The sequence below is a fragment of the Anthonomus grandis genome, chromosome 22 (genome assembly GCF_022605725.1).
Source record: "Anthonomus grandis grandis chromosome 22, icAntGran1.3, whole genome shotgun sequence".
NCBI lineage: Eukaryota > Metazoa > Arthropoda > Insecta > Coleoptera > Curculionidae > Anthonomus > Anthonomus grandis.
The window spans coordinates 13,277,392-13,299,575 of NC_065567.1; the positions used below are offsets into that span (position 1 = coordinate 13,277,392).

General features: G+C 31.4%; 1 protein-coding gene across 2 annotated transcripts in view; it reads left to right on the forward strand.

Annotated features, from left to right (window-relative positions):
• The window catches only part of LOC126748925 (atrial natriuretic peptide-converting enzyme), a 126,769-nt gene that overhangs the window by 8,732 nt on the left and 95,853 nt on the right, over positions 1–22,184 (forward strand). For both annotated transcript variants that reach the window (XM_050458467.1, XM_050458468.1), the window contains exon 2: positions 822–910. In XM_050458467.1, coding sequence (XP_050314424.1) covers positions 852–910 — 59 coding nt within the window. In that variant the 5' untranslated portion in view covers positions 822–851. The remainder of the gene's footprint in view (positions 1–821; positions 911–22,184) is intronic.

Genomic DNA, 22,184 nt, shown 5'->3' on the forward strand with positions numbered 1-22,184 from the left:
ATAGCAGCAAACTAGCCTGCTTTCCAAAAAATTATTAATGCGAATCTGTGATAATTAGAGTCTGGGATGATTTTCTTAAAAAAATCGGTAAGGATAATTTTGTTGAATTTCAAATGGGTACTAAAACTGTAGATATAGGTTTGTTAATAAAAAAAAATTAAGGAAATAGGCATTAGAAAAACAGTATTAAAATTATTTTAATTAGATTATAGACATCAGTATTTTTCTTTTATAATAAATCCTTATCAATACATTGGGGATAGAATATAGAGTTTCACAAGATTTTAGGTCCTTTTTTAATATGTATAAATAATATAACTAATGTAGTGAATTATTTATATATATTAAAATATATCTATAACTATATCTAGTTATCTAATAATAAGCTACGTATTAATGCGTCAAAATCAAAGTTATGCTTGTTTGGAAAAAATAAAAATTAACTGATATAGGCTTCGAAAATCATTATATTGTCATGATAACTAAAGGTCAGAAACATGAAAACCAAATGGAATATCTAGGAGTTTTGTTTAAATGCAATATAAATTTTGATGATGATATTATAAGAAAGTTTTCGAAAAAGGTTTATTTCAATATGAGGGTAGGTACGCTCCTATCAATGTACACACCTCTATGTTATGTATATTTTATCTAATTCTAAGATCGAACAATTACAGCTAGTTTAAAACCAATTATTTAAAAGCTATTTTAAGACATGATAAATATATGGCCATTTAATTAATGCTTAAACTATTAAATTTAATTTGTAAATTTTTAAAAAAGTAATTCTTTACTATTAATGAAAATATTATATTTTTCAGCAAGGAATTTAAGGAAATAATGTAAGTACAATGGTTGATCGCCACAGGAACAGCTTTAGTCAAATTGAGGGATCCCACGCCTACCAAAGGTGAGTTAATTTTTTATTTATTTGAAACATAATCAAATGTATATAAATTTATTCGAATTTAAAAGATTAAAAAACGAGTCTTGAGAGGAAAAAAGTTGATTTTATATGATCCTTACAAAAAACTATTTTATTTCTATATATTTCTATATATAAACTATTCTACTTTCTTTAAAAGAGTCGTTTCTTTTCATCTATTTTAAAAATGCAACAAAATTCTTATAAAATACGACGCTATTGCGAAAAGTTCTAATGATCGGAATTGCTGCGTCTTTTCACCTCAAAATATAGTAATAAATGGCAAAAGTAGCTTTCAAATCGTTCAAGAATATTTACTTTTTTCTTAGAAACTTCTTTTAGTTCCTCTGCAAAAGTTTTCTTATCTGGAAAATAAGAAATAAACACCATATCATGTAGTCATTTGCCATCGACTTGATGTCAAAGAAAGATATTTATTGCAGCTACAAACGCTGTAGAAATGCGATAAAAATGTGCTTGTCAACAAGTAAAATGTGCATTATATTTTTTTTTGTTAAATTGATGCATAAACTTTTTTTAGTAAACAGTTATCTATTTTCGGGAACCAATTATTTATTTTTGCTTAGGTTAAGTATAAAACAATTAACCGTAATATAATATATAAATATTAACCACGTAATTTTGCTTTATTTTTATCAGAAATAGCTTGACTTAATCCTAAAAGTTGGTTCCAAAGAATTGCTCAGGATATATAGATGAACTAATTTTTATAGTTTCTTTAAAGTACTAGTTTAATTAGATCAGTTTTGACTTACATGAAGTACGTTTAAATTAGGCATAGATTTTATTAAGCCTATATAAATCAGAACTGTAATCATGTATACAGGTTAGGGAATTGAAAATTAGGCATTATCAAAAACAATAGCAACACCGCTTCTTCTCGTCGATAAGTGGCTGCCTTCGGTAATCTAATAAGTATTTGCTATTTTTATTTTTTACAGAATAATAATAAAAATATCAGCATGCCTTATGCGAGATAAGAGTGTAAATCTCTTTCCGAAAGAGCTCAAATTATTAAAATGGTTTTATGGAGGCAAAGTAGTGTAATCTAGGGATTTGTGTTTAATTATATTTAAAAATAGAATGAATCCCTGCAAAGAAAACAATTTTAAATGTGGTTTGGTACTTCCAGACCCTTTTGTCTTCAATATTGACATAAATGCTCTATTTATGTGCAAGAATCTTCAAATCAAAAGATTCCAAGAGAAAGACGACTCGAAGAAAGGTCTGAAGGGCCCTAGAAGTGGATTCAACTTGTCAGTATTGGAGAAGAACTAGGCATGGACCAGAAAACTGTTGCTATTATTTCGAAAAAAAAACATAGGTATAAATGTTTCAAATATTTTAAGACTCTATAGGAGATATTTGCCAAAGACCAGTGGCGAAGAATTACATTTTGTGAAGCCATGATGGAAAAAGTATATAAATTTTTTTTTACGAAATATTCTCATCATTCATTTTAGGGCCATTTTTATTGATGGTGCTTTAAACGTCCAAAATAACGTTGCTGCAAAATTAAGTTTTTTCTGCGATTTCTTCCCCAATTTAAACCAGAACCAGTCTATTTTCAACAAGACGACTGTCCTGCTTATAATGCGGTTATGGTAAAAGATTTTTAAATAAATAATTTTCTTAATAATCTTATTAGTAAAGACTGAGGATATTAAAGGGCCTTCTAGATCTCCAGATTTGTCTCCAAATAACTTTAATTCTTGGCGTTATCTTAGTAGGCCAACAGATTTAGAGGACGTGCGACAGAAAACTCTCGAATGTACCAAAGGAAGAACGACGTCTGTTTGGGCCTTCTATTTAAATAATTAATTTTCATTCAGTTTATTTTTAAGAGGTTTATTTTTTTATATAGTTTTTTTATTTCTATTAAAGTTTTTTTTTCAATTAAAATAACGTCTTTTTATTATCATTTTACGTCAGATTCTAATTCTATGTGGGTTAAACACTGATGTAAATAGAAATGAATTTTAGCGAAATATTTTAAGAAATTTTATTGCAATTAAATAGGTACTCCCATCAAAGTCAGAAGCTTACTAGTGTCGTAAAGAAAAACAACGACGTAGCAGGCGAGTAGCTGAGTGTACGAAATGTATGTGTGCGCGTTGCATATTTCGCCATTAAGCACCTCATGAGCGATTCACCAGCCTGTATAGGGTGGCCATTTGAAAATTAAACTGAGCACCTCAGGTCATTTTTATTTTCTTTAAATGCTTACCAGTGAGTTATATAAATATTAAAATTGCCTGAGCCTCCATGCAATAACGCAAGTCTTGTTCAAGAGACTTTCGGATATTTTGAAGTATCTGTAGGGTGATTTGATGATTTTCATCAATTATCCGCCGTCCCAAATCTTTTAGTGATGTTGAATGGTTAGCGTATCTTTTGATTTTCAAGTGTCCTTATAAAAAGAAAAACAATCGAAATTAGATTTAGAAAACGGACGGCTCACTTACTAGCGTACTTTAAAAATACCTTTTATATACAGTGACCGTCTAAAGTTCCGCATAAATTCGATAAAAATTAGAGACATGATTTTGAGAAAACGCTCAGACCCGTCGATTTTTATTTTAAGTTGCGCATTATTTCACATATTTTACTTGCTTTCTTGTTGGTTAAATGTAAATATTTCTGAAACAGTTGAGTTTTGAGATAAGGTGTGTTATACGAAACATGCCTGGAATTTCGCCTATATTTCATAAATGCAATAAAAAATATAGCATTCCATTTAAAAAAATGACCGATGAAGTCATATCTTTTTTTTTTGTTCCGCCCTGTATACAAAAATTTATGTTAAATAATGCGCAACTTAAAATAAAAACTGACGGGTCCGAGCGTTTTCTCAAAAAATCATGTCTCTAATTTTTATCGAATTTATGCGGAACTTTAGGCGGTCACTGTATATAAAATCCTCATCCATTTTCTCCAAGAGACCACACAAAATGTAAACAAACAAACAAAAAACAATGTTATGGTCTCATAAGCAAATTTTTATTGGCTACACGTGTTTTTCCCTGTATAAGCAGTGCATCATCAGGCCTTAGTTGTCAACATTATTGTTTTACAGTGTATGTTAGGTTGTAGGTCCTAAGGCCTGATGATGCCCTGCCTATACAGAGCGAAACACGTGTAGCCAATAAAAATTTGCTTATGAGACCGTGACATTGCTATTTGTTTTTTGTTTGTTTGTTTATATATAAAGAATTTCTATTATTTGCAGCTATTTATACTTACGTTAATTCAATTCGTGATGACACATCAAAGAAAGTGAATATATTCGAAGTAAATTCTTACATTAGAAAGCTTATTGAATAATACATAAATCCGTATAAGTGTATAATTTTAAGCTTATTTGACTATAAAGCCTGAGAAAGCGACTGCGACATAAAATTAATTGGTTACCGACTTTAATTTAAAAATTCTTTTTAAATTAATTTAGAAAATATATTGTTTAATAAGTACAATAAATAATATTTAACTATTAGATTTTTTTTCACATTAAAGAAACTAGTTGTTAGAAACAACTAGTTAAATTGACAACTACGCCTTAAATTAAATGATTCAAAAAGCACATTCAACAATGTTACTTAAATGTTCTCCAGACAAGATTTAATATTTATTCCAAAAAGTATAAAATAGTTATTTATTCCATGTGCTTACTTAAATTATGCAATAACTCTTATTCATTTAATTTTAAAAGCTTTTTCAGTGTGTCATATTCGTAACATATATCTAGAAAGTAAGTATTAAAAATAGTTATACAATAGTTTTCTTGAAGTAAACGCAGTTTAAGATCCTAAAGATTCAAAATGCTATTATTATTCACCTATTTATTCTCTAGATAGATATGCAAAGTCAGTTCTTACATATCTGATTTTAATATTTTATTTGTTAGTTTCGATTATTATTGTTGGTCCATATAGTTCAGAAATTTTTTGAAAGTATTTTTTAATATGTTAGGGTTAATTTCTTTAAATTTTTTTTAGTTTTAATTGGGAAGTTCCAAAATTATTAAAGAAAAATAATGAAAATAATAGCTCAAGTAAAATAGTAAAATCAATTAATTCCTCAAAAAATTGTGAAAAAAGTAATTTCGCTAAGAAAACTATGTATTTTAGATATATTGTTTTATAACATACGACGATATACTAATAAAAAGTCCACTTCTTACATCATCTTTTTAAAAGACTAGGGTTCTTCCGTTATTCAAAGCTTAAGGGTAATCATTTTAAAAGCCATTAGATTCTCTTTTCCTAGAAAAATACTTACGTTTGTTATCTTAAAAGCGACTTTGTCATCGTTTTATACTTCATTAAATGCATAAAACAAGAAAATAAATTTAGGCAAATAAAGTAAAATAAAAAAAAAGAAAATCAGACAGTTAAGAAGCATACAGAATTATATCATAATATAGCTTTGTCACTTACTTTGTAATAATCTTATCATTCTGATTAATACGATTTCTTGACTAGTTCCATGAAAATTTAGTTGTTAATTGTGGTTTTCTTGATTAAGGTAATAGCTTCCAAGGCAAGCGATAGTTTATTATATATTTTTATGCAAAGTGACCTTAAGTTAAGTACAGAAGATAAATATAGAATCTCAGAATCGGCAATGATGATTCAAATAATTAAATTACGCAATATAACTCATTCATTAAATTTTAAAAGCTTTCTCAGGTTATTAATTTTAACGTTCAACATGGTAAATATTCAGCTACTCTTTACATAGATCGGAAAACCGAGTTTTAAAAAATATATTTTAAGGCGTACACGCGATTTAAAATTCTAAAGCTTCAAAATGCTATTATTATTTAGCTCTTCATAAGAAAGATATCGAAAATAAGTCCTTACATAAATGCCTTATTTATTACTTACGATTATTTTTTAACGGCTTATGGAGTTCCGAACAAATTGTTATGTTTGAAAATATTTTCATTAATATGCTAGGTTACCACCGTTGTTTAATAGTTTGAGCTTTTCTTCATCCTTTTAAGTTTTAAAATTCTTAAATTGTTACAAAAAATATAAGTAATAGGATTCTTAGCTCAAACAACAACTTAAAATTTATAAATTCTTTAAAGCCTTCGACACCTTAGATAAAGAAATCTTGTGCTATAAACTTCACCATTTTGCATTTTGGTATTAGTGTAAATGCTGTCCAACTTATTAAAAATTACCTATCAGGTAGAAACCAAAGAGTTTGTATTGGATTTAAAGTACCTGAATATGTAGGTCATGATACAGAGTTCCACAAGGGTCAAATCTAGGGCCACTTTTATTTTCTCTTTACACATGTGAATTTAATAGATATTTGAAGGAATGCCGTTCTCATAAATATGCAGATAATATCCAAATTTACCTTTAATTTTTTTGTGAAGATTTATTTAATGCCGCAAAATAAACCAAATAAGTTTGAATCTAAAATTGAAAATATAACACTAACCCCTTCTGAATGGTAAAAAAAATTAGGTGTTTGAGTGGATAGGGAATTGAAATTTAAAAGTCACGTATCTAAATTACTTTAAGGAGCTTATAGTAAATTAAAACTCTTAATATTACTCATAATAGTATTCTTTCAGTCAATATTCAATTAACTTTGTGTAACTCATTAATACTATCTAATTTTTCTTTTTGTGATGTCTTTACTGGCCAGCACTTAATCAAAAAGAAAAACAGAGTTTCCAAAAATTTTAAAATTTTTGCCTTAATTTTTCTCATCTTATCTATCATGTGTCGCCTCTATTTGAACCATCCAAGTAGTTGAATCTGGAGTAAAGGTATTTGGTATATCTGTCAACCCTTACTTATAAAATTGTTTTGTCCAAATGTTCGAGATATCTTTTTGATAAACTTACCACTCACTCTTCAACAAAATATTCTTTATTTTTTATTCAAGAAATTTACAAATCAATACTTACATACTAGTAAACATTATTATTATTATAAATTCTTACAGGTTTAAATTGCACCTAGGTAAGCATACCTGTGTGTGCAATAAATAAATATTGTATTACGAATTGGATCAAAATTGGCATCTATATAATATGTAAATATCAAAACAATTTAATTATTTTACACGAAAATAGCGTACTACATACTTATTGATGTATTAGAGAAACTTCAAAAAAAGACTTAAGTTATCACAAATGAATTGTTTGACATTTTTATTAAAAAGTTTTTTGTTTTTTAAATTCCTGATATTTAGTGGAATTAGGTTGTAAAATTTGGGTGCTAAATAGGTGGCAAATCTGAGATTGAGATTTCTTTTTGATGAAGGTATTTTTAAGTGTTTGTTAATGTTTTGCCTAGTGTTGTGTTTGTGTTGTATAAAATTTGTTTTAATCCAATCTTTTAAATAAGTAAATTTACAAAGAGACAATACGTACAGTGGACGAATACTGCAGAGAGGTTGGAAACAGTCTTGCTTTTTTAAAAATAACTTTAAGAATATAGTTTTGGATAGTCCTTAGCTGTTCTAGATTGCTAGAATACATACCGCCCCATACCAATATCCTATAGGCAAGTAATAGTTCAACAAATGCTTTGTATGTCATAATAGTAGTTTTTTTGTTTAATATTTCACGCAAGATATAAAATTTTGGAATTAAACTTCTTATTTTATTCCGCAAATATAGCACATGTTGATCCCACTTTAGGTGTAAATCAATTACTATACCCAGGTATTTTATTGACTTAAATTCGTTAATTCTTAAATTCGTGATGTGTTGTTTATTTCTATTGAACTATAATCCGGACGGTTCGCTTCGGTTAGTGAAAAAGCCATATAGCAAGTTTTGTCTATGTTAAGTGATAGTTTAAATGTGTTAAAATAATTTTTTACAACTTCAAAACCGGCCTTAAGTTTTTCTTTAGCATTATACCACGAGTTTCCCCAAAAAATAATGGCGGTTTCATCTGCATGTGCAAAAATTTTTGCGTTTAGTATGTTTAGTTCACACAAGGAATTAAAATATATATATAAATATATATAATATATAAATATATAAATTTAGATAGTATTTATGAAAATTGAAATGTAAGCCTTAGTCAATTTTTAAGCAGGATGGTTAGATAGAATCTCGTCGTCTGTTATTAAACTGTATAATTGAAATAAAAATACATGTATTGTTATTGTTTATGGTTTAAAACTAGGAAATATTTTTCAAAAATGCAATATATATATATATATATATATTGCATTTTTAATGTAATGTTTGATGAAGAAACTTTATATTAATAAAACCTCTACTTCTTAGAGCATCCTATGTCCTTCTTTGTATTATCGATCACGCATTGTACCGAGCAGTTAGACTTAGACACTTTTGGTTCATTGTTGTTAATTTTAAATTTGCAAATCCTAAAAATGGCACATCGTTATAAAAACAATGATTTTGTGGATATGTTGCCTATTTATGGAGAGTGTCTTCAAAGTGCTGCTGCTACTTCGGTATTATACGCAGACCGCTTTCCTTTGCGGAATCATTATACACCCAGAAGGTTCATAAATCTTATTCAACGGGCTAGGGATACTGGCAATTTACGGGACCATCGTGGGGGGCATGCAGGAAGAGGAAGGAGACCTGAAAATGTTCATAGGAAAGAACAAATTTTAAATCTCATCGAAGAAGATCCAACAACAAGTACTCGAGTTGTTGCAGGGCAGGTCGGATTAAGTCAAACAAAAGTATGGACAACATTGCGCTAGAATCAATTTAATCCCTTTCACGTTCAACATATCCAAGCGCTGCTGCCCGAAGATCCCCGCACAGTTCAGTTTTGTGAATGATTCCTACAATAACATGAAAATGATCAACATTTTTCGAACAAAATTTGAGCCATGGACGAGGGAACATTCACCCGAAACGGAATTAACAATTTTCTAAATACGCATGTTTGGTCTGTTAATAATCCCTATGCAATTCGCAGAACCAATTTTCAACACTGCTTTTCTGCTAATGTGTGGGCAGGAATTGTGAATGGGATATTTGGACCATTTATCTTACCAGACCGTTTGACGGGCGATGTTTATTTGGAATTTTTGCAAAATAATCTGCCTGTTCTATTAGAAGACGTGCCACTGAATATCAGGCAAGCTATGTGGCTCCTGCAGGATGGAGCACCTGCCCATTTTAGACGAGAAGTGAGCGAATTTTTGGATATAAGTTACCCAAATCGGTAGATTGGCCGAAATAGACCAGTTGCATGGCCACCAAGGTCGTCAGACCTAAATCCATGTGACTTTTTTTTTTTTGGGGTATATGAAAAGTTTAGTTTTCAAGACGCCTATCGACATACAAGAAGAACTAATAGCACGTATTGAGCAGGCTGCGGCAACAGTTAGACAAAAACCGATTTCTCTATTGCGTGCCGTGACGGAACAGTGGTTCCGTCGAGCAAATCGTTGTGTTGAAGGTAATGATGACAACTTTGAACAATTTATTTAAATTAGAGAGGACCGTATTGGACTTATTTTATAACATTTTGGCAATGCAATTTTTTTATTTTTCGGTTTTTTGAATAAAGTTATTTTAAATTTTTTTAAATTTTACTGAGTTCTATACACAGTTAAAAAAAAGTATCAGCTTAAAAATCACCCTGTATATACAGAACAAAAAAGATATTTTAAATCAGATTCCAATTATACTGTCATATTTTTCTTTATATCATCTTACAAAGCCAAATAATTATAGGATTATTAAGATATTAATTTTTGAACTTAGATATTAATTTTGAAATTTTTGTAAATATGTTTAAAAAAATGTTTTCCAAATTATATTTACTAATATCTTCAAAAAAAGATGAATCCATACTACAGGCAATTTTATAAATAAAAATAGATAAGAATTTTAATGTAATTTACCAGTTTTTTCAGCTTGCCAAAAAAGTTGCTTTTAACGTGGGTAATTGCAAGTCATTGCTCTCGCACATTTACTATAATGTTGAACAGTTGTTAGATTTATAATCTGACAAACTGAACCTCGCCTTCTTGAATATTCACTTTTATTTGATTTTTTTATTTTGATTTGTCAATCTGTAATCTGAAATGTGAATGTACAAATAAAGACTTTATTATTATTATTATTTACAAATAGTTATATAGTATTATTTACAAACAAAAGTTCCACTCCACAAAGGTGGTGATCCATAAAAGTGGTAATATCAAAAACATATTTGGGCAGACTTCGACTTCTTCAACTCTTTTAGATATTATTCAGAAATTCTTAAAATGGCTTTCTTTCTGAGATAGAAATAAAGTTTTAAGCTGCTACCAATTTGGATTTAAATAAAAAACCAATGATGCAACTTTTAAGTACCGAAAAGTCTTTATTTGGATATCAATTGTTTTACGATCTATTAAAGGCATATGACGGAATTCTTTTGAAGAAGCTTTTGCATTATGGTTGTAAGCAAATAGACCTGTCATGGAGTTATATTTATTTGGTAAATGCATTACATGAATTCTTCTGAATCTCAAATACTAGAAAACTCTTAGTGGGTTTCTCAAGAATCTGTCCTTAAACCGATATTAAGACTCTTTTAGGCCTGACTTATAACTGAACGTTTCCATAGACAAAATTTCTATAGGGAATCAGCTTCAAAGTTAACTATTATTTCCAAACTTAGTATTGAAAGATACGTAAACTGTAATATGCACTTACTAAGTTAAGGGTTAAATTTAATAGTTGTTTTGCAGCCTGTACCCCCATGCATTTTCGTTCTTACGGGCTATATTAATAGGTAAATGCACTATTTTATCAAATTCTTAGCAGATGCAGCATTTATCATTATTTTTTCAGATAGCATGGGGTATATTGTCATACATCTTTTTTGAAAGAGAATTTAATATTATTTATTGGAAATGTCTGCGTGTTCCATACAATAGTACAGCAACTGTTTAAAGTATTTCTGGAGATTTTTTGATGGCATCCATTAGTGATGTGGTTCCCTATATCTTTGTAAGATTAAGGCTGGGTAGACACATCTTTAAATACATCTAATTTTTCTCATGATGTTTAAGAAAAGTTTGAATCGTAATGTGTAATGTGTAATCGTAACGTAATCGTAATCTATGAAGGTGAATGACGGATAATTAAAAACAAAGCGCTGTTTTAAAGAAAATTAATCCTCTTTGAGAAAATAAGTAAATAAGCGTAAATGTCGCCACTGCTAAGGGGTTAAATACCTAGTCAATAAGTTATAAAGAAGTCTAAAAATAGATGTAAGCATTCTAAAAATATGTACGATAGCTCATTCGATCCGAAATATTATCTTGAGGATTGTGTCAAAAAGTGGACATGTTTATAAAAAAATGCAAAAGCTGTAAGCACTTTCAGATAAAAAAAATCAGGTATTTCGTTTATTGACGACATCCCGTAAACTATCATTAAATTAAAAAAAAAAAATGCTTTACTTGTTATTTTAATTTAACACTAAAATTGGGCCTTCGCACGAAAATTACAAGTAATTTTTAATTTATTATAAAAATTTATTATTAACCAAATAATAATAAATTTTTTTAAGACTTATGATATGATCTTGTTAGGTATAAATATAAAGACTCCAGAAAGTGAAAGTTAAAGTAAAATTTCGAATGCCTATAAATTATTTTAGGTGTTTTAAAAACATCTTAATCTTTTCGAATTTTTAAATTTATAATTAAAAGCTTAAAAAAATGCGCGAAAGCCTATTTTTAGCGTTAAGTTAAAATTACAAATAATTCAGGTAAAATTTCGAGAGTTTAAAGTTTTTCATCCGAATTATCCGGCGCTTTAAAGATATTTTTTTGAAATTTCTTAAATATTGATAACTTACTATATAGGGTGCCTCCGATTAGGTCATCTTAAACCTGAAAATAACAAAATTATAGCGATATTATTTTCTCTTGCCAAATTTAGGAGAGTTGGCGGTGTACTTTTTAAGAGAAAAACACATAAATCATTATTTAAATATTAAAATGATAGTTGCCATAGAAACTTAAGTTTGTGATTTTTGTAAATCTAAATTACAGAGACGTTTCCAAGCCGAGGGTATAGTTTTTATAACTAAAAGCTTTTCAAGAATACAGCCTCGCTTCCTCTTAACAGCAACAGTTGCATAATTACAGAAATTCTGTAATTATGTAACCTTTGCTTTGTATGCGTTGTTTGTATCCTAGTTATCTGAAGAAGCCTTAAATGCGACACGAAACGTCGTGTCACATAACTAATAAAAAGAAGTAAAGAAAAAATGAGACTATATTCTCTTATTAAAAAACTAATATTTACCTACTGTGATCATTTTCATAATAAATTGACCAATTTAACTAAGACAATGAATAGCTAAATGCTGAAATTTCTGGCATTCCTGTAATAACAGGAAATTACAATTGGAGTAAATAAAATAATTTCAACAATGGTTACGACATTCCCGCACTGGCCTATAATTTAAGACATTAAACAGATTGTTAGAGTCCTTAATATAAACATATTAAAAGAAAACCACACAATCTCAGTCTCAAATTTTTTTATTAATTAATATTACGTAAAGTAGAGACCCGTGTTTCGCTCCTAAGAGCATCATCAGACCACAAGGTATAAACACAACCAACTGGGTCACATTATACACACACAGTCTCACTATCACATTACATCACATACCCTTGTGATAAATTGAAGTGTAATTAAGTACAACTTTTATTGTTAGAAGAACAACTAAACAGAAAAATACAGATTATTATTATAATAAAAATGATGGCGGAGACGTCGTAAGCTTAAATAGGTTAGGTAGTGCTGATGTGGCATTTAATGTCACGTAGAGTTGCTCAGTGTCCTGTAGTCGTAGAAAAAATCAACAACAAGCCTCTTAGGTTTCATGGGAAACAGAATTCTGTTTACTGGAATGGTCCTTTTTGCGTTCTGAGTCAATAAGGATGCTTTTTTATTAAAATAATGGTTTTTTGTAAGTTTGTTCTGTAGTAACTTAATACTTGTGTGACTTGTTATGAATCTGTTATATACCTTATGTTATGAACCTATTGCGTTGTATAAATGACTTTGATTGTCCTGATGTGAACCACTGATATAATAACTCCCCCTTTTAGTTAAAAGCTATTGCGTCGAAATAGCATTTATGTAAGACTCTTATTGGAATTTAACTCAAATGCTTTTTCTATAAGTTCTTTAACGTAAAAACTAGGTCTTTGTTTTGGCAGGAAGCTTTTAAAATTCTGAAGAAATAGACGTAGACCACATGGAGAGAAGTCTGAATTTGAAACAATGCCAATCTTGAATGGATATGCTTATTTATGTATGATTTTATCCAATTCTTCTGCTAGTTAATTTAATTTATATTGTTCTATGTTAGGATCATCAGTATTCGGTTTACTTATTTTTATTGGTTTCAGGTCTGGCATATAAGATTTATTTGTACATTTTTCACAGTATCTATAAGGTATTTCACACTGGATAATAATTATAAATTATATTACTGTCTGTTTCAGTAATGTTTTTTTAATGAATTCTTGTTGTACCAATAACTGCGTTACATTCGGGTTGTAATTTGAAAATAGTATTGTTTTTAATTATTTTGGCCACATTGTCTTAAGGAACACTTAATTGCTAATGGTAATGAGTCTATAAGAGTGTTATTAATCTCTGATTGAGTTCACACACTACAAGTTGTATAATATGATGTACATGAAACACTATAGTATAATATGATGAATGCCAGTTGTCTCATCAAAACTTGATATTGGATAGAGATAAGAAAGGTCTTTCATTCTCTATACGGCTATAGCTAGCTAAAAGGATTTTTACTTCAGCAGTTCTCAAGCTAATGACTATTTTAACATTTAATACAGTTTTTTGGAAAATAATCGCAATTATTTGTCAAAATATTAATTTAGAACAATCATATATAAACACTAGTCCAACAAACGGTGGAAATGGCCACCGTTAACCTACATGTAATAATACAGATTTTGTTCAAATCGACGTCGCACATTTCGAAGCATATCAGGAGTTATCTGTTGGCATTTAAATGTAATCCTTTCGTGCAATTCTTCTATTAAAGCAGGTCGGGTAGCATGGATTTTGTTTATTAGGTGACCCCACAGAAAAAAATCCAAAGGTTAAAGATCAGCGACCGCGCGTGCCATTCAACAGAGCTTCTCTTTCTAATACTTCACTGTCTATCAGAATAATTCTCATTTAAATAATTGCGGACAGCTATTGTGTATTGAGGGGGCGCACCCATCAGAGGCTGAAACATCAGCTCACCTTCAACGTATTGATTGTTATTGTCCTTTTCAATAATGTTCGTTATTGCCAGATCGATAGCTTCTTGTAATAACTTGAGGTACATATCCCCATTAACATTACCGGATATAAAAAATTTTCCAATAATATGACCGCCATAAATGCCAGACCTAACGTTTAATTTTTGAAGATGAGTATGGTGCTTCGTGATAAAGTATGGATTGTGGCTCGACCAATAACGGCCATTATGACGGTTTACAGTGCCGTTTATGAAAAACGAACATTCACGAGAAATAGATGTTAAACACATAATTGGGATTATTTAATCTCTTTCACGAGTTATTTCACAGAACTCCAAGCACCTATCCTCGTCGTCTTCATTTATTTCATGTACCAGCTTTATTTTATAGGAGTGGAAATCATGAGTTTTTAGAATCCCTTGTATACTTCCCCGATTGATCTCACATACAGAAGCTAACTGTCGAGTGTTTAGTGTAGGATCCATATTAACAATTTATAAAACCGCAACCTCTACAACTTCGTTCCTTACCGGTTTCTCAACATTCCTTTTTTTATTGGCCACCGATCCTATTTCCCTAAATTTTGTAATTAGTTCTATGACATATTTTCTTTGCACGTTTCTGTTTTCTTCACGTTTACTGAAAAGTTCCGGTGTTCAAAATGCATTTTGATGGTTAGCAAAAAATAACTCCACTATCTCTATTCTCTCTTGTAGGGTATAAACCATTTTGGTTTAGCACGATAAACTAAAAATCAAGGATCCCATTTTATTCTGCCGAAATTGAACTTACATCTAAGTGACATTATTATTTATTGTTTATTTGTATTTTGATATTCTTATTTTTTTCCTCCTGAACGTCGAATTGAAAAAAATCTGTAATATTGCATATTTGTCTTATAGAATTGTGGAAAAGTTTAAGTAAACCAGTTCAGATACCTGCATACAACCATTCTTATTGGCATATCGTTCATTATCTTTAGACATTATTACTGGAAGAGCCGACAAGTCTGAAATCCTCGAGAAGTACGTCGACCGCCGACAGGAGAGTTTGCAAAAAATGGTCTACGTGCAAGCACGGGCTAAACTTCACCTAGAAAGTTATAGAATAAAATTACGTTATCACATAAAGGCAAATCTATCGGTTTAAATGCTGGGGATCCAGGCTGGTTATAAAATCCATGGAGGACGAGGGGTAAGTCACCAAAGCTGCAAAAGGATTCAGAAGGCCCATTCCATGTGGTCACCAGAATCATTGACGTGGTGCACCGGATGCAGCGACGTTCGACAACAAAGATGAAAATTGTAAAGATGGTCCGGTTAACGCCTTATCATGATTCAGGTCGTCCCATCTCTGACCCTGGAGGTATTGATTAATCGGTATGATCACACTTGAGAGGGGAGCGGTAGCGTGAAAATGTAAATACGTTAATTATTCTTCTAGTTTGTGTACTATTTTATTCGTATTTTATAGTTTAAGTTGATTAGTTACGTATGTTTACTTTATAATTTACTTATTCTCGTTTCTACATACGTTAAGTTTAGAATTTAGTTTATCAAGGTATGCTCCTGACAGAAAAGAGTGTTCCTGGAGTAAGTGTGTGTAGGAGTGTGTTACGGAATTTTGTTACAATATATTTGAGACCAATATTAAGGTTTGTGGTCACTTTTCATTCCTTTGAAAAAATTGCACATATCTGTTCACCAATTAAATATTTTTATTATAGAAAATCACTTCTTAAACATTTTTGTGTATGTCTTTGTTCGACGTTCCATGATAATGAATGTATAATTTTGTGTTGTACTATATTTGGGTTTCTGATAAGGTTAAACTAGAGTCATTTTTAATAATTATTTAAAAATGATTAATTATTTAAAAATATGGGGGATTTACGTCAATTAAAAGTAAAAAGAGGTAATATTAAGCGTTATTTGACTCGGACAAATTCATTTTTAGATACGATTAATTTAGGTAATTTCTCCGAGTTAGAATTAATTCAAATTAAGACTAGACTAGATAATGTTGAACCTCTATTTTCGCAATTTGGAAATGTTCAGACAGACATTAAATATCAAATGACATTAATGAAGACAATAGAAGCTATAGATGAAGATTTGGGCGCCTTCCTTGAGGAGAAATCTTCACAAAGAACAAATTTTCAGAATAAGTACTTATGAATAGAATTGCCTGATCTTAAATTGCCATTTTTTATTGGTTCATATGAAAAATTGGTCGAGTTTAGGGATGGTTTTCAAGCTATTGTACATAATAATGGGCATTTGTCTGATGTAGAAAAATTCTTTTATTTAAAGTTGTTTCTTGAAGGTAAAACATTACAAGCCGTAGTAAATTTGGAAGTCACTAATGACAACTATTTGAATGCATGGTCTATATTGACTGATCGGTACGAAAATAAGCGGCTTATTATATATAATTATATAAAAAAATTATTTGATTGTCCCAGAGTCATGAAAGAGTCTCAGGTAGAACTGCGCAAAATTTACGATTTATTTAACAAATATTTAAGGTCATTAAAAAGTCTTGGGCAAGATGCTGAGCATTGGGATACATTAATTATTTTTATGCTTGTAGATAGATTTGATTCTGTAACACGTCGTGAATAGAAAAGTTTTTCTGTAAGTGGGGACTGACCACAGTTACAAGGCGTTAATAGTTTTTAAAAGACAATTGTGAGTTACAGTAAACGTTACAATCTTCTCGAAAGGAGGGTAAGTTTCCTATTAAGAGTGCAAAGGTTAAATGTCATACTGCAACTACAGTGCAAAAATTTGTGTGTTACTATGGCAAGAAAAATCACCCAATATATAAATATTTTGCCTTTAAATCCCTCAATGTAAAGGCCAGGCTGGCAGCAATAAATAAATTAAAACTGTGTATAAATTGCTTTAATCCTGATCATACCAATAATTGTCCTAAATTTAGTTGTTGTCGACATTGTGGAGAAAAACACAATTCTTCGTTGCACTTAAACCTAGAAACTCCGGTTGCATCGAGCAGTAGTAGGCCCAATGTTGCAGTTAATTCACAAAACTTGTGTGATACCGAGAACGAGCCGGTCTTTGAGAACACTGTTGCGTTAAGCGCCTCGTTTAGCGAGATTCCCCGAGAAGATAAGGAGAAAAGGCAGCGTTCTCGAGAATTCGAGAATTCGAGATTTTGATTCTCAAGGAGAGATTTTTATTGTGAGAGCACTATTGGATCCGAGATCTTAAAGTAATTTCATATCGGAGAGTTTGGTTAATAAGCTCGGTTTAGAGAGACAACCTGCTAATTTTGAAATAATAGGATTAGGTCAGATAAACTTGTTGGATAATGTATTTTATCGAATTCTGCTTATGAAACAGATTTATAGTCCAGGCATGCCAGTTCTTTAGAAGACAAGATTGCGATGGATTGTTAGTGGTAATTTTAATCCACATAAAGTTCCCATTTCTGAGAATAGAATATTGGCTTGTGTTTCTTTAGAACAGAAGATTGATCCAAATTTGACAATGTTCTGGGAATTAGAGGAATGCGAGGAAAAACTAGAGTTCTGTCGAAACCTGAACAATATTGTGAGGATTATTTCTCAACAAAATACTCTCTCTTGTCAAGTATCCCTTCAAAGAAAACTTGAATCAGTTAGGTCTTTCAAAACACATGGCATATAAAAGATTGATTTATAGGAAAGGCGCTTACTTAAAAATAAAGTCTTAAAGGCAGATTATGTAGCCCTTCTGGATGAATATAGGAATCTTGAGCATATAACCAAAGTTAATAATTTTTCCCTGAAGACAAGGGATTCAAATAAATACTTTTATTTGCCGCACCATTCTATTATTAAGGAAGGTCATTTAAAAACTTAAATGAGGTACAATAGATTGGTCCTAATATTCAGAACGATCAGCCCGCTGTTCTATTAAATCTTCGTGTTTATCCTTTTGTTATGAATGCAGACATCACCAAGATGTATCGAATAGTATTAATTGATCCTAGCCAACGTCAGTATCACAGAAATTTATGAAAGACTCTTGGCGATCCACGCGCTGAAATCGAATATTTTGAGCTTAGCACTATCACTTATGGTTATGTTGCTTCACCGTTCTTAGCAGTGCAATGCTTGTATCAGTTAGGTTTGGAATATAAATATAAATATCCTAAAGCAAGTCAGGTTATTATGAATTGTTTTTATTTGGATGATCTTTTAGGCGAGGAATTCTCCCAGACAGACCTTTTACAATTACAGCAAGATATTACGTTTATTCTCAATACTGCCGGGTTTAAGCTGAGAAAATGGCTTTCAAATAAGCCTGAACTGATAGCACAATTTAAAGTAGATGACAGTGAAGTATGTAGTGTTATACAAATTGGTGAGAGCAACAAAATAAGACGTTGGAAATATTATGGAATGCCGTGCAAGATTCTATTCTTTATTTCATTGGGGAAGCTCATGTATCTATAAATGTTACAAAGCGATTAATTTTGTTTATAACTGCCCAACTATTTGACCCGTTGAGTTTACTAAGTCCAGTTGTTGTGGTAGCAAAATTGATATTTCAGACTGGCAAAATCGTTTAGGTTCGGATGAGCCAATTCCTCAAACCCTCGCAGAAATATGGTTAGAGTTTCATAAAGATTTATAAGTATTAAATAAAGTAAATGCTGTTCGTTTTGTTCTTAATGATCACTGGAAGCTTATACATATTCATGGATTTGCAGATGCGTCCGAGAAAGCCTACGGAGGCTGTGCTATATCTAGTTTCTTTTACGTCAACAGGCGATTATCTTTCTTCACATCCGATGTTATCTAAATGGCGGGTGGCCCGATTAGGAAGATACTCTGCCTAGGTTAGAACTTTGTGCTGCAGTTGTTACAGTTAAATTAGTTGAAAGGGTTAAAAAGTCAATCTATATTCCAGTGCAAAAGTGTATTTATTGGACAGATTCATCGACTGCATTATGTTGTATTCGGGCATGCCCAAGTCGATAAAAGGCTTTCGTAGCAAACCGGGTTACTCAGATTCAAAATTTATCTGTTGCAGAGGATTGGCATCATGTGCGATCTGAGATGAATCCCGCCGATTTTTTATCGAGAGGTATCTCTGCTACATATCTGCTTTTGCTTGAATTGTGGTGGAGAGGACCATTCGTTTTATTTTCTACTCCGGTCATCGAAGTGCAGGGTGAAACGGAAGATCTTTCTAATATACATGACCAAAAAATTATGAGTCATTCGAGCATTTTAAATCCACCAAATTATTTTGACTGTTGTAGATATTCGTCTTTACTAAAACTACAACGCATAATTGCATTCTGTTTCCGGTTTAATTATCGGCTAAAGTCAAAAGTAGCCTTAACTGGTCCAGTTGATAATAAAAAACTTGACAATGCTCTGATCTCTTTAGCAAAGATATCGCAGATTCAGTCATTTTCTAAGAAATATGCAAATTTGCACAGAAATTCTTCTTTACAACTTCTAGTAATATTTTAAGTTTAAATCCTTTTTTGGATGATGCAGGGCTTATTCGCGTTGGTGGTCGTATACAGAAGGCCAACCTTTCGATGGAACGGAAACATCCAGTTATTTTGCATTACAAGCATCCTTTAACTACTTTGATTTTTAGACATGAACATGTAAAATTACTGAATTGTGGACCACAACAGCTTTTATATTCAACTAGCTGAATGCCCGCGGCGTTGGTCGCGTGAAAATAAAAGAAAAGTCGAAGAAGGCCTCCAATAATAGTAAATGCAACCCACAATACACAAAAATAAAATCCGAAGCCTCGCCTCATTGATAGTACATGCAACCCACAATTGCCACGCCGTTTTTCTCGAGGTCAAGGGGCGCGAATTATATATTATAATTATTATAAAACCAAGACACAAATAATCTTAAAAATTATTCATTAGATGCAGAGCGAGAGGTAAGACTAAGTCGAGTCACCTCTGGGATATCAGTCTCGCATGGACCCGCCTTGTTGTTATGTCTACCAAAATATAAATAATACAGAGGCACTTTTTCAATCGTATTTATTAATCAGTTTTATGCCGCTATGCGATATTTATCATATCGCTAACACCCCTTATCGGTGGAATTTCAAAAAGTTCCTTCGTATCCGGGGCCTACATTATAAAAAAACATTGTTGCAGTTAATTTTTTTTTTATTGATGTCTGCGACTCGTTGGTGCGGGCAGTCTCCGTTCAAACTCCGAAGCCACGCCCCCTTAGTTCTCGAGGTCACGGGTAACAATTTTCCCATTTTTTACCCCTTATCGGTGGAATTTCGAAAAATCCGTTTTTATCCGGTGCCTACATTATAAAAGGAACCCGTTGGCAAAATTTCACGTTTCTAGCTATTGTAGTTGTAGGCTCTGCGATGATGAGTCAGTCAGTCAGGACAAACTCTTTTATATATATACAATTGTAGTAGTAGAAGTAGTTGTAGTGTAGTAGTATTGTAGATTCGTCAACGTTTTTGGCCAATATCTGGTCGAAGAATTTTGCGATCAATAGAAACTATGTGGTATGCTTTAGAGCAAAGCCAATTGTCCAAAAATATTTAATGGGCAACTTACCTGAAAGTCGTTTAACAGCATTCCAACCTGTGTTTACATATACGGGCATTGATTATGCGGGCCCAATATATATTAAAGACAGAAAAACGCAAAATCCTAAATTTTTAAAGTCTTATATATGCATTTTCGTGTGTATGAGTACTAAATGCATTCATTTAGATGTTGTTACTGATTTGAATACTTTATCTTTTATCGCCGTATTAAAGCGTTTTATGGCAAGACGTGGAAAGCCTTTGCACATTTATTCCGATAATGGTTTGAACTCAGTACTTTTTAATTTTTTAAATGCCAATTCAAATAAAGTGGGTTCAGTATTATTAGACGAAGGCGTATCTTGGCATTTTAATCCGCCTAGAGCTCCCAATTTTGGTGGTTTAAAGCGGGTGATAGGTGATTCTAGATTAACTTATGAGGGCCTATGTACGGTAATAATTCAGATTGAAAGAGTGTGGAACTCCCGGCCATTATCACCATTATCTACGAACCCTGAAGATCCGATGCCACTGACGCGACGCCGGCACATTTTTTAGTGGAAAAACCGTTGACCGCTCTTCCTGAACCAAATCAAACCACAATTGCCGAAAATTATCTTAGTAAATACCAGCGTCTTCAGGCTATGGTACAGCATTTTTGGAAGCAATGGAACTGAAAGTATATATCCGAATTGCAGTTTCGTCTCAAAAGGAGGAAATTTTACTCAAACATGTTCTCGATTGGTAATTTGGTAATAGTGAAAGAAGACAATGTCTGTTCATGGAAAACAGGTCGAGTGATCGAACTCCATCCTGGTGCAGACAGTATAACTCGTATTGTAAGTGTAAGATGTGTTGATGGTTCTATGTATGGACGCTCTATACGGAAAATTTGTATCTTACCAATAGATTCTTAAGGCTCTAATGTTAGAATAATGGGTTGTTAATATACAAGTTATAATATGTTTAGCTTTAATGTACATTATGTTAAAATTATTTATTTCAAGGCGGGCGGCATGTTTGTTCATCGTATTAATTTAATTTATATTATTATTTATTTTACAAAGTGACACAGTTGGTTTAATTCCCACTACAGCTACAGACCATCAAGTAGTGATGCAGTAGTACGTTGTAGAGTTTTACGAGGCTTGTCGGCAGTAAATATCTGTCTTAGTTTAAATTTCGTTTTCTTATTTATACAGTCCACTTTTTTATTATTTGGAAACTACCAATGACTTTCTCTCATACAAGGTAAATTATTTGGACTCCAAGACCCAAAATGCTCACCACAAAGTATCCTTTAATGAAAGACATGAAATTAAGTTGCACATTTTCCATTATATCAGCCTTTATCTCATGTAGTTTTCTATTCTTGTGAATGAGCCTTTTTGTATTTATAATATGCGTGAAATTGTATTTTG